The 13,024-nt window shown below is 37.4% G+C and overlaps 2 protein-coding genes across 2 annotated transcripts; one reads left to right on the top strand and one right to left on the bottom strand.

Moving 5' to 3' along the window:
- Nucleotides 1-340: 340 nt before the first annotated feature.
- LOC113705310 (3-oxoacyl-[acyl-carrier-protein] synthase I, chloroplastic-like) lies at nt 341-4,568 on the bottom strand. Its single transcript, XM_027227113.2, has 8 exons — nt 4,349-4,568; nt 2,733-3,091; nt 2,223-2,654; nt 1,924-2,097; nt 1,721-1,834; nt 1,178-1,279; nt 1,023-1,089; nt 341-786 (listed from the first exon to the last, which is right to left on the bottom strand). Exons 1-8 carry the CDS (start codon nt 4,503-4,505, stop codon nt 719-721), a joined length of 1,473 nt encoding a protein of 490 aa, XP_027082914.1. The 5' UTR covers nt 4,506-4,568; the 3' UTR covers nt 341-718.
- Nucleotides 4,569-8,494: 3,926 nt separating this feature from the next.
- LOC113706964 (DCD domain-containing protein NRP-B) lies at nt 8,495-11,649 on the top strand. Its single transcript, XM_027229072.2, has 5 exons — nt 8,495-9,511; nt 10,172-10,272; nt 10,615-10,698; nt 10,936-11,046; nt 11,193-11,649. Exons 1-5 carry the CDS (start codon nt 8,806-8,808, stop codon nt 11,229-11,231), a joined length of 1,041 nt encoding a protein of 346 aa, XP_027084873.1. The 5' UTR covers nt 8,495-8,805; the 3' UTR covers nt 11,232-11,649.
- The last annotated feature ends 1,375 nt before the right edge of the window (nt 11,650-13,024 follow it).

Genomic DNA, 13,024 nt, shown 5'->3' with positions numbered 1-13,024 from the left:
ATACAGATGAGGAATCTCAAGCTCAGAAATCTCTCGTCTGCAGCCGATAAAATTATCCATCCAAGATTATAAATAGGCGTTTTTAGGATTTATTTTATAGACAATTTGCTGTCTTATTTGTATTTTATGCCTTGTCCCTATGGCTGCTGCATCTTGGGTTTGGATTCTTGTTGAATATGATGGTATAGATTTTTGGTGAATCATGTTAGTTTGAGATTTTCATCCTGCATCGGCCGACCCTTTGATTATTTGACATGGAATTAGTTCCATGTTCTTCTGTTAAAATCGCTTCCGCTGCCATGTTAAAAGAATCAATGCAACAAAACAAGTAGCGAAGAAGTATTGTGAAGTTCAATCCATTCCATCATTCTGGGCCAACATTAAAAATTAAGCTCCTCTAACTAACGGAACTTATCTCTCAAAAGTCTCAGGCGGTTTATGTTTCATGCTCCTGGTTAACGGTTGATCTGTATAACTCGGCTTCAAAACTTTTATTTGTTCCTCAATCGACAACTAATTTGAACTTATTGACCACATGATCCTACAATAGCAAATTGAAAGGCACAATGGTGTAATCAAAACTGATTGGAGCAGACGTAAGGCCGATGAGTTGGAGATCTCAACGTTTGTCCGGACAGTTGCAGTCTTGAATCAAAAAGACTCCCAGCAGAAAAAAAAAATGTTAACAGGAACAGGTCGTAGTTTTCCTCGAACTTAATCAGGGCTTGAAGGGTGCAAAAACGACCACCGAGTTGTGCCCGCCAAAGCCAAATGAGTTAGAGATAGCTGCATTATAAGAAAAAAACAAAAAAGAATTCAGGGGAATCTGATGCTGCATTTTGTTCTTTACTCATGCTGCTGCTTCAGGAGCTATATTACTTTTTACGTGACGTCAGTCTAGTGTTTTAGCACAGAGCAACTCAAATGGAACATACTGCCGTCAAACTTTCAATGACGCACGTTTCATCCGCATAGAGTAATCATGCAAGAGGGAAAGAAGGAAGCAAGACAGGATTACATACCAACATTGACTTCGTGCCGTTTCTTCACATTTGGGACAGTGTCAATGGTAACCTCAGGCTCCAAGTTCTGGACATTGAAAGTACAGGAAGAAGTAATTAGTTCAATCCACCCCTTACTGCGTGTACCTTCCAGAAAAGTACAGTTGTTATCTTACATATTGGTTAATCGTAGGATGTAGCCAGCCAGTGGTGATTGCTTTAATGGTTGCTATGGCCTCAAGACCGCCAGCTGCTCCAAGGCCGTGCCCAATCATTGACTGGAAAAGGAAAGGTTGTGATATGTTCAGCAACAATGGTGTCTCAATCTTTCTCCACATATGTATTAAGACATTACCAATGTGGCATGTCATTTCATTCAGCATGTCAAAATGTTTCAATGAGTGTGAGCGAACTCTGAAAATGCAGATCACTTGGTTACTGAATCAGTGCATGCATGTAACAGTTGTTTCACTGAAAGGCAAATTCTACATTTTGTATGAGCAGAATGAGAATAGCCCATTTTCTCTCGGCCTCCTAACAAGTTTTGTATGTGTTTGATGTGTTGATTCAGGTAGATTTCCTGATTGATGGTGGACTCAGTTGCTTAGGTAAAATCAAACTAGTGTGTGTTGAGCTTGTGAAGAAGAATGTTGCATGCTTGCTTGCGTTTACACTAATGCGGTGAATGTAAACAAGGTGTAATTATGTTTATTTGTCACCTTGGTTCCATTCATCTTCATCTCAGAAGTATCCTTGAAGACCTTCTTGATGGCATTAACCTCTGCCAAATCTCCAGCCAGGGTCGATGTTGCATGAGCATTCACATAATTCACCTGTTGTCACTTTTGTTAATCCTCACACCAAGTTTAGACTGCTGTCACTCATAAGCTTGTCTTGATGACAAATCTACAATCAAAATTACCTCTTCTGGAGAGACTCCAGCATCTTCCAAGCTCTTGGTTATGCAAGATGAAACTCCAAGTCCATCTGAACGTGGATCAGTCATATGATGAGCATCGCAAGTAATTGCACCCCCGAGGTACTCAGCAATGATATTGGCCCCTCTTTTTTCAGCATTTTCCAGACTTTCCATAATCTGTCGGGTTTCATTAAAATCAAGATTGAAAGGTTTTGGGTTTATACGATTACTACTCGAGGAATTTCTAATGCAGTAAGAACCAACTTTCACAACTGGCTAAGCAGAAATGAAATTATGTATACCAGCACACCAGAGCCTTCACCGATGACAAATCCATCACGATCTTTATCCCATGGCCTTGAAGCCTTTTCAGGTTCATCATTTCTTTGAGATAAGGCACGACATGCAATAAAACCACCAACACCAGTTGCCATTACTGCTGCTTCTGTCCCGCCAGCAACCATGATATCTGCTTCACCCCTTCGTATATGATTTGCGGCTGCATAAAAGCAATAATTGGCGGTTGCACAGGCTGTTGAAATAGAGTAATTTGGACCCATCAAGCCAGTATCTATAGCCAATAATGCTGAACCCATGTTGGTAATGGAGTAGGGAATGAAAAATGGAGTGATTTTCTTATATCCCTTTTGAATTAAAGCTTCAACACCATTACTGAAAGCTGTTAAGCCACCCATGCCAGACCCAACCAAAACTCCAATTCTTGATCTGTCCATCTGCAATTACAGAAGCATTCGTTATAATGAATTTGATCATAGGATACCGTTTCCACTTTTGGTGAGAATTAGACTCACAGTTTCAAGGACTTCTTGGCCAAGGCTTGCATCATCAAGAGCCCTCCTTCCAGCGACTAAACAATACCTCCAGCAGTCATCCAGTCGGCGATCATTCTTCCCATCAATGTAGCCTTTGGAAGAGAAATCCCTGATCTGACCCGCAAAACGAACAGAGTAATTTGAGGCGTCAAACCTGTCTATTAAACTGATTCCGCTCTCTCCTTCGAGAAGTTTACTATAGAAGGTATCATCGTCACTTCCAAATACTGAAACAAGGCCCATTCCTGTTATGACAATTCTTTTCTTTGGATCTGTTTCTCGCTTGGGAGCTGAAACAGTGGGAGAAGCCATTGCCCTAATTCCTCTGCATTTTGATGCTGAGGATTACCAAGTCAATCAGAACTAAATTGGGAAGGCTAAGGAAATAACCTGAGATTAATTACAACTCACAAGCAATCAATCATTTATTGGCAGCATTTATAGCGAGATAATACCCTATATTACTATGAAGTGTCCTGACTATTTAGCTTGAAAGAGTGACCATAATCAGCATTGGTCCTTTATACACAATCTTTTCTTCAATTCTCCAAACTAAGAAGAGTAAATGTACTCTTTCCTTCGAAGGCAAGAAACTCAGGAACAGATGATGGAATACCACAAGGCACTGAAAGTTAATTTCCAAAAAATGAAAGAAGATGGAACACCAACAATATTGAAACTCAGTTTCCCAAAAAAACGAGAGGCCACGGCAAACCAAAAAACCAAAGATGTAGGATATTGCATTGATTTTCTGATCATCAACTTATCTTGAAAATTTCAAAAAAGTAACTGTGGTGTCCGCTTTGATTGGACGAGGGGCAGTAACTAGGATCCATACACAATCATTTCTTCAATATTCTAAAATTAAGAAGAGTAAATGTGCTCAGTTCCACAAGATACTAGCGGTGAGAGGCCAAGGCAACCGAAAGATGAATTATATTGCATTGATTTTCTGATCATCCATTATTTCTGAAAATTTTTTAACAAAATACAATGAACGGTCATTTGCTTATTGTTACACCGTAAAGCAAAAATACTCAACAGTTGGATAAAGTATAAACACAAAATCACAAGCACATGCTCCAAAAGACCCATTAAAGCCATGATTTATGCATCGACCACGTTGTTGCTACTCAAACAGCAGCAATTCAGCGAAAATGGAAAGTGGAAACGATGTGTGTGAAGAACAAAATTGTAAAGTTTAGTTGTACTTATTGTTCATGATAAGACACAAACTCGAACCATCAGAGTAGGACCTGTTAAACCTCTAATAATTAACCCACGTGATCTTCTGGAATCTCAATTTTTAGGCCTGCAATAGCCTCGCTCATTAAAGCTGCTTGGCAATGTACTTGGAGGCCCTGTTTTTTCAATCATATTTAAACTTCACTTGGAAGTCAAATTACAACCTTCTTGATCTCATGTTTCTTTAACTCGAGACACAACATCAGGAAACGTTGGAAATTCCTCTTGCATAGCAATAACTCTTACGTGAAGAGGATCAGAAGAAACTAAAGAATTCAGATACCATACCAGTGTAGCAGTTATTGCATTAAGATTGATACCAAAGGAGTGGTAAGAATTATTGAGCATACCTGATCTAGAAATGAACCCTTTTGGTTTGCTTGAATCCAGCTTGAAACTGTCGACTGTTCTAAGCCCACTGTACTGACAAAACGATGAGCCATTTCTTCCGGATTCTGAATTCTTCAATATCGAACTAGAAGAAAATGTACCAGCAATGCTAGTCATTTTTCAATTCATAAGTTCACTCACACGAAAAAACTCGCACTTCCCCTTTTTCACCAAATGTGGTATTGATAGTTATATAGCACGTACGAGAGAAAGAGCCAATGCACAGCTGAGGAAGAAAAATGCGGAAGGAGTTAACAAAGCCATGTTTGGAGCAAAATTTGGTTGCTCTTTCCGCCTAACTGTTGCTAAGACTTTAATTAGGAGACAAAACATGGCGATGACTGCCAGACACTTGATTTTCAACAAGCAAACTGTTACCTAACACTTACCAACACAGAGGCATGTTGGCTACCTAGACAGTCACTTGCATTCGTGCATCATTTGTGTGGGTTATTATGTGTATCTGATTATGGTTGTTAGTTCAGATGGATATTATTATTATTTTTTTATATGTTTTTCAATAATTCTTTCTCCAACCAAAAAAAAAAAGGGACTTTCTTAATAGTTCAAAGAAAATGAAAAAATTAATAATGTTGTTCAAGAGCAGCTGATAATTGTTGAGTTTTTAATTTTTTTTAAAATAGCAAGTTAGCAATGACTCGGTGCTTGAAAAGCTTTTTGGGCCCTCAAGTTCGCCTCTTCTTGTTGATGCAGCAACCCAAAAAACAACCAATTCAAAGGAAACGTAGGTTTACCAATGTTGTAGTATTGGATTGTAGAAGTGAGGATTATTTGCTGATGCCAAGCTCCATACAGCGGGCCTTGGGCCGCCATCTACTGCTCATAGTCCAGCAAGGACTGGATTAGCACCCCCTAAGTTTGTTTGCTTATCGATTGTCATTCCTACTCAAATTAATGCGTTCCTGAAATTTAAATCAAACATGCCATTCAATCGTCCAAAGAGAAATTTTCAGAAAGTAATTATACCATGAACTAATTATCAAAAAAAAAAAAAAACAGAGAGGATTAATCTACCGTGAATTTTTTTGGAGATAATTGGAAATTGAAATTATATCAAAAAAAAGTTGAAAGTGGCTATCCCTATCAGCTTGTCTGCATCTTATTACAACGAAAAATTGATTAGTGCTCTATGCTTATTGACCCTTTCAAAAGGAAGAAAGGAAGATCCACTATAATTTTATTTTTTTTTTTTAGAAAAAAAAAAAGTCACCGCAATGAATTTGTTTTGTTGATTGCAAGTGTTTACCAACCCCATAATTACATTTACCACTATCCTGCTTGCAAAAGCAGAAAGTTGCAAAATTTCAACCCTTTGGAAAGCGAGGTGTTAGTAAACAATTAGAATTTGCCTTTGAACCTTTTTCTTTTTTATCCATCTTCGTTGGTTTAAAGACAATTTACGAGCAAGGAAGAAGAGAGATCCCAATTCCCATGTACCCTTTTGTTTTATTGTAATTTATTTATTCCCCTTTTCTCTTGATGGGGTTGGGCGGTGGAGGGGAGGAATGAAAATTGAAAAGGGAGATCCCAAGCCAAATAATAATCACGCTAACAAGAAGGGAACGTGTCCTTCCCCAATAGATTACTACACCATATAAAGATTAGATTAGATGCTTTTGTCTGTGCAAAATCGCGGCGCAATTTTTTGTGGATAAGAGTCCCGACCATAATCTGTCAATCTGGCCGCGTTTTACGTTTCAACATCTCAGTGGTTATTGAGCAACTTTTTGAGCTTCAGTCAGACTCCATTCCATGCCTCATCTTTATCCCTCCCATTAAGATTTAAGCTTCGGTGGAAATGGAATGTGCCACCTATACAATGAAAACAAAAAAAAAAAAAAATGATAAACCATTACTAACTGTGTGCAGGGGAAAATGATTTTCGTTCCATAATGATAATAATGTATGCGCCAATTGAAATTCCTGAACAATTGGCCTCGTGTGGCAAGTGAATTTTTTTTTAAGTATTTGTCTAAAATTTTACTATAATTTATTATAGAAGTTGTAAAAATTTTTTTTGAAATGCATATATTTTAAAATATATAATTTAAAATTTTTAAAATTTTTTTTAAAATTATTATAATTAAAATTATTAAAAAACTTATCGCAAACAAACTTGATCGAAAAATTGCTTGCCAAACAAACAAGGCCAATATCTTATCTACGTTGGCAACATTCAATTATGAAATGTTCACTTTTTCTCTCCGCATAGGCTTTTGTTTTTCAATTTTCCTCTCTTCTCCTCAAGACGAAGCCCACAGGCTGAAATGGATCCACAGCCCAAGTTATCCAAAATTCAGTAGACCCTACCGGTAACGTGGCAAAAGGGAGAGCTAGCAAACACGTGTAATTGCCAACTCACACTTGCCATGAAATTGAGAGTAGAGTAGAGTAGAGAGGCTTACCTTAGCAACTAAGGAAGGGAGGACTTGGACTTGGTCTTGCACCTCAACGAAGTGCGAGATAAGTTAGACCTTCTAGACGGACGGACCATCCTTCTAGATGGATAGAGACAGAGATAGAAAGAAAGATCAACTCCATCTCCTTATTTAATATATCACATCCTTTTTTTTTTTTTCTTCTAATTTTGGTATGCAAAATCAATTTCATAAATCCATTCCAAAATCAAGAAAAACATACTACAAATGACGCCTTGTTTTCGATTGAATATTTTAACTGATTATAAGTTTTAATTTTAAATAATTAGTAATATTCTTGATTATTTTTGTGCCCTAATTATAAAATTTTTTAATGATAAAAAAATTAAAATTCATAATCATTAGAAAAAAACAAATTTTTTTTATTGTAATTATTCTTTGTGATCAATTTTTATAATCACTTTAACAAGACCTAACTCCTAGTATGTACCTCCTTACTCCTCTCCTCGCCACGTCCACCTGTCCAAGTCTACATCACTCCCCGCGTTTTTTCCCTCACCACATCCGCGGATTCTCCCCCACCCACCCACCCACCCACTGTCCCGCGTCATTATTACGGACATTTAAAAAATAAAAAAAAAAGAAATTTAAAGGACCAAATATAGTAGTACATTAGTACGTATTGTATTGGATTCAAGTGCTTTTAGCTATACATAATTCATTATGTACTTATTATATTGGATAATATGTAATTTAAAAATTTTTAAAAGTATTTATCTTTTTACTTAATTCATAATATATGATAAAATAATTAAGTTTAACATTTTATTTTTATAATACAAAATTTATTCTAAACGTTTTAAATTTGAACTTTTTCTAAAAATACTTCTAATTTTAAAAATTCTACTTCACTTCTAATTTTATGAGATGATATTTATCAACCACTACAAAAGTGATTTTAACATCCAAACATGCTTTTTTGAAATAAGGATCGCTGGTCAAAGCAACCTAAAAGAGTAAAGGTTCTCTTTTGAAACGTGATTTCCTATACAATTTCTTCACCCAAAAAAAAATCACAATCTATGGTTTAAATACCCTATCCGAAGAAAAGAAAAATCCAATAATGATAACTATGCATCCTCATAATATTCTGTCATAAATTGCAGATTTATGTAATTTTATGGAGCACAATTCGAACTTCAAGCAAAATTCTGATAACGTGGAAATACTTCTGAAATTCTACACTCGTGTATATCCATGGAAGAATTGATAATCCGTGATCGAAATAGCTTTTCTTGACTTCTTAATTAAGTTTTGCTACAAAATGAATAAAAGCTATAACTCCAAATAAATCCTTATAATAAAATCCCTTTATTTTTCCGCTTAATTTTTTTCGGAGACGACGGCAGTTGTATAATCTAATCTATTCTACACTAAGGAGGAGGGGTGAATCTAAGGAGGTCCAAAAATAATTCGGAGAGAACTAAACCATCACAAAATAAAACGGATGCATAACACATCTATCTAAATTTTTTTAAAATAAATCATTTAAATATGATATTTTTTGTGAATCCTTGCCTCCCACCCGTCAAGGCCACCAGCCTTTGAGTTTATATTTCCCCCCTAATGGAGTTTATATTTTATTAGATATCTTCTGTTCTGACTTCTGCGTATCCAATAAAGCACCTCTGCAGTAATGTATTACTGTTTACTTTTCACTCTCTCACACAGACACCCGCAGAGCTTTTGACAAGTCTACACGCCATCCCTTCCCCCACCCGCGGTTAGACTGTACAGCACTTGCCAGGATACTTCCTCTCGCTCACTCCCCTTCTTATATTCAGCACCTTCTCCATTTTCTCCACTTCATGTATCCTCTTCCCTAGCATTACATAAATCCCTAGTCTTTGTACTCCAGACAAACAACAAAAGCACATAGTACTTCTTTGCCCTTCTCTCTCGCAAAACTCAAGCCGAAAGATTGTATTTTGAAGAAGAAGAAGGAAAAGAAAGCGAAGATGGAGAGCAATCAATCATCCTTCTGGCAATTCAGTGATCAACTCCGTTTACAAACCAATAGCTTAGCCAATCTTTCCCTCAATGATTCGATTTGGAGCAATTCTTATGTGTCCAAAAGGCCTGAAGAAAGGAGAAACTTTGATATCAGGGTTGGTGGTGAGGTCAATTCATTAGGCAGCAGCAATTTGAAGTCTGATTTTAATCAGGGGTTCAGCAATGATTCTGGCTGGAACAACAACAACAACAACAATAATTACAACATCAGCAACAAGTTTGGATCTTTTGGTGGTTCTTCTACAAAAGGCGGTTTTGAAAATGTTGGGGTGGGTTTAAATGGTGGATTTAATAAGGGGATCTACAATTCCTCTGCAGTTAATTTGGCTAATTACAGTAAGGGAAATAATAATGTGGTGGCGAATGGTAAATTGTTCTATGGCAAAAGTGGTAAAGTTGCTGATTTGGATGAGCTTGGAATTGTGCATGTGGGTGGTAAAGGTGGCAAGAAGAACAAGGGTAATAAGGATATCAACAAGGAGAGTTCTAATAATAACAATAACAACAATGGCGATGGCAAAAATGGGGTGGACAAGAGGTTCAAGACTTTGCCACCATCTGAGTCTCTGCCCAGGAATGAGACTGTTGGTGGATATATTTTCGTCTGCAACAATGATACGATGCAAGAAAATCTCAAAAGACAGCTTTTTGGTAAGAGCCCCCCTTCTTCTGATTTTTGCTTTTCAATTCTGGTATATTTGATATTTGTGAAGTAAATATTTCACTTTTAGTGAATTTTTGTTGGGAAATCATGTTCTAGTTTTTAGCATATGCCGTTTATAGGATAATTCCACTGATAATTGAGAGGTGTGGAACTAATTAATTAATACGATTAAAATTGGATTCTCTCTATATTTTTCCTAGAGTTGCATCGGATTGTTGCAAAATAGTTTATTAAAATTTCTGCTCTTTAAGTTCACCTTTCAGGCATACATACTACCTACTGTAATTTGGGTATCGAAATCTGTTTTTCCTTTCCCCCGTGAAGGTTGGTTTCCGTCGTGTATAAACCATACTATAACGATATATACGCATGCTGAATAGAAGGGCAAAATTTGCCTAAAGGATAGAAGTGCAGGAGCGGCTCTAGTCGAACTGATTGTGTATTTGGTATCCAGCATGATGATTTTTTTGAGGAGAATTGGTCTATTTACATTGAATTTTTGTTTAACTGAGTGTGTGAGAAGATGAATTGGATTCGATGTTAGCTTCTACTGTCGGATGGGATTATTTGTTGGTTTGTCCATTTTTATTTTTCTTCAATACGTATTGTCTTATAGATTTGCTTCTGTAATTGTTGTTGTTTTTCAGGCTTGCCTCCCCGCTACCGAGATTCTGTCAGAGCGATAACACCGGGATTGCCCCTGTTCCTCTACAATTATTCCACCCACCAACTCCATGGAATTTTTGAGGTTTGCATCCTCTCTTTGCTTTGCTTTGCTTTACAAACAAAGAAGTTGGTTGAGGTTGAGGATGTCCTTCAAAGTCAAGGACGCTAAACCTAACATGTTAGTCGGACGCTAAACCTTCTTGTCATCTTCTCGAAGTAGTTGATGAGCACATGTGGCTGGCTGTACTAGTTAGTATTATTGACTGTCACAAGGAAGAATGCTTTGTTAATGACCTCCTCCCCTCCTATTAGACCAGAGGTCATGAGGAGGGAAAAAAAACTTTTTTTTTTTTTTTTTTTTTAAAAAATTGTGTGGACTGTAATACTTACTACTACTAATACGGAAGGAAACTTTTTGGATCAGGCTGCGAGTTTTGGTGGAACTAACATTGACCCTTCAGCCTGGGAGGACAAGAAGAACCCTGGTGAATCGCGTTTCCCTGCTCAGGTACCTCCTCCTCCTCCTCCTCCTCCTGGGATTGGATTTTTAATCCACATTATTATTAGCTCAGAGCTTATTGTCATTTCTTTAGTTGGTTGGAATTAATTACAAGCCTTCTTGATACGAGATGTAAAATATACTATTTTTACACATGGAAAGATATGATATGATATGATATGATATGATGGTGGTGAGAGATGAAAGAAGAAGATTAAATCATCATGATGATGTTTCACTCTTCAGGTTCGTGTGATGACTAGGAAGATTTGTGAACCTATGGAGGAAGACTCTTTTAGGCCAATCCTTCACCACTATGATGGCCCTAAATTCCGTCTCGAATTGAGTGTTCCTGAGGTAAGTGTGCTTTATTAATTTTTAATTATTGTCTTGAAACGTTGGCAGGGAGCGATTATAAAGTGGCATGGCTTTTAATTTTTGACATAGAGAGTATTAGTATTAATTTGGTAACATAACATGATGATGGAGTATGGTTGGTGCAGGCCCTCTCTCTTCTGGATATATTTGATGACAACAATTAATGCCTAGAGCGAGCGTCCTATGATGTTAATCCATCTGGGAACTGGCCGCCGGGCCGGCCAACAATTAATGCAGAGTTTGTACCAAACCAACACACGATCAAGAACGGAACAGCAGATGGAAGAAGTGCATAGTATTACGTAGCAGTACAATGAATATTTTACTCTAGAGGTTGAAGGCAGGCGCTATGTATTACGTATTATGTGTTATGGAAGAACGGAGCTACTAGCTATGTACACAGATCATCGTCGTCATCATCATCATGTGTGTTTAAAAAAGAGAGAGAGAGATTAAGTGTGCTTTTTTTGTGCAATGTGGCACGTTACGCCCTCACATACTCTACAGATTCTAAAGTGAAAAAAGTAATAATAAAGCGATAAAGAGGCCATCATCCATAGTAGTAGTGGCTATTATATGGCAGTTGAACTGCTCTTATTATTATACAGTAGTTGTTATTGTTAGAGGTTGGTGTTGCTTTTCTTTTACTCGGGGCATGGTATGGTTGAGAATGCCTAGTCCAAAAATTTGGCTCAAGAAGAAGAAGAAGAAGAAGAGGGAGTGATTCCATTGGGCAAATAATAAAAGATGGCCCGATCGCTTAAAGAAAGTTGAAACTACTGCAACGACTCTCATCATTTCCTGCAAATTTAGAGCCAGCTGCCTGCTGCAATCCACTCCACCCACCCGCTGGTAGATGTGATTATTATTTGTTTGTTTATTAATTAAGGTGGTGGTGGTAGCGACTAGCGAGTGAGTATTTGACCGCTACATATTAACGCGCTAATATGATGTTTATTAGTATTTGGGCTATGACTCGCGATGAAGTATGGACGGCTGTTACTTCACGGAACAATCCAACTTTTGAAGGGTTCTTCATTTACATACTCCCTCCGTCTCGTTTTCTTAGTCTTGATTTTTTTTTCACACAGATTAAGAAAGTGTAATTAATTTGGTTGGAAACATAAATTTAGATTAATAATTTTTTAAAATACCCTTATGCTAATCACGAAGAGTGCATTGGAAAAGCTCAATGTATTCAATGTAGTGAGTTAGTATTTAATAATAATGTATTAATAACAAGATATTTAATAAGGGTATTTTAGATAATTTGAAAGATTACTACATTGCTTAATGGGAAAGTGGACTACAATTGGGACAGACGAAAAAGGAAAACAAGACTATCAAAGTGGGACGGAGGAAGTATTATATTATTGTTGTTGGCCGATACCCCGTCAGAGAGAGTACTGCCAGCCACGGATTTAAGGGGGGGCTGGTGGGGGCTTAAGCCCCCCCCCCCAAGCCGCCGGAAAACCCCCAAGCCATCGAGATTTTGGTTTTACAGTGGCCTCTGGAGTTGTTTTCAACCAAAAAAGAAAAAAAATCGAATTTTTAGATAGGAAGAGCCTTACAGCCATCAGCCATGGCTGCTGCTTCTTCTTCTTCAGTTATTCTGTCACGTCTCTCTACAGCTACCGTTTTGGACAAAAGGGAGTACTTGGGTTCTTCCATTGGCCTCCGCAAATCTTCCTTTTTTCCGGACCCGAAGCTCGTATTTGCAAGTCCAAGAAAACCCAAGACAAATTCTGTTAGGAGATGTTGCTACAGGGCTCCCGTGGCCAAGTCCTTGGACCATATACCCAAACAGTTCAGGGAAGAAAATCTCAAAGATGGATGTGAGCCCCTCTTCTTATTATCTTTTGTGTGATTAAGGCTAGCACTTACTAGGGATAGGCTATGGTTTTCTATTTATTCATTAGTTTCCGTTTATACAGTTATTGCTCAATTTTCATTTCTT

This window comes from Coffea arabica, chromosome 8c (genome assembly GCF_036785885.1).
Source record: "Coffea arabica cultivar ET-39 chromosome 8c, Coffea Arabica ET-39 HiFi, whole genome shotgun sequence".
NCBI classification, from domain to species: Eukaryota; Viridiplantae; Streptophyta; class Magnoliopsida; order Gentianales; family Rubiaceae; genus Coffea; species Coffea arabica.
Note: the sequence above shows the minus strand (reverse complement) of the source record. Positions and strands in the feature narration are given on the sequence as shown.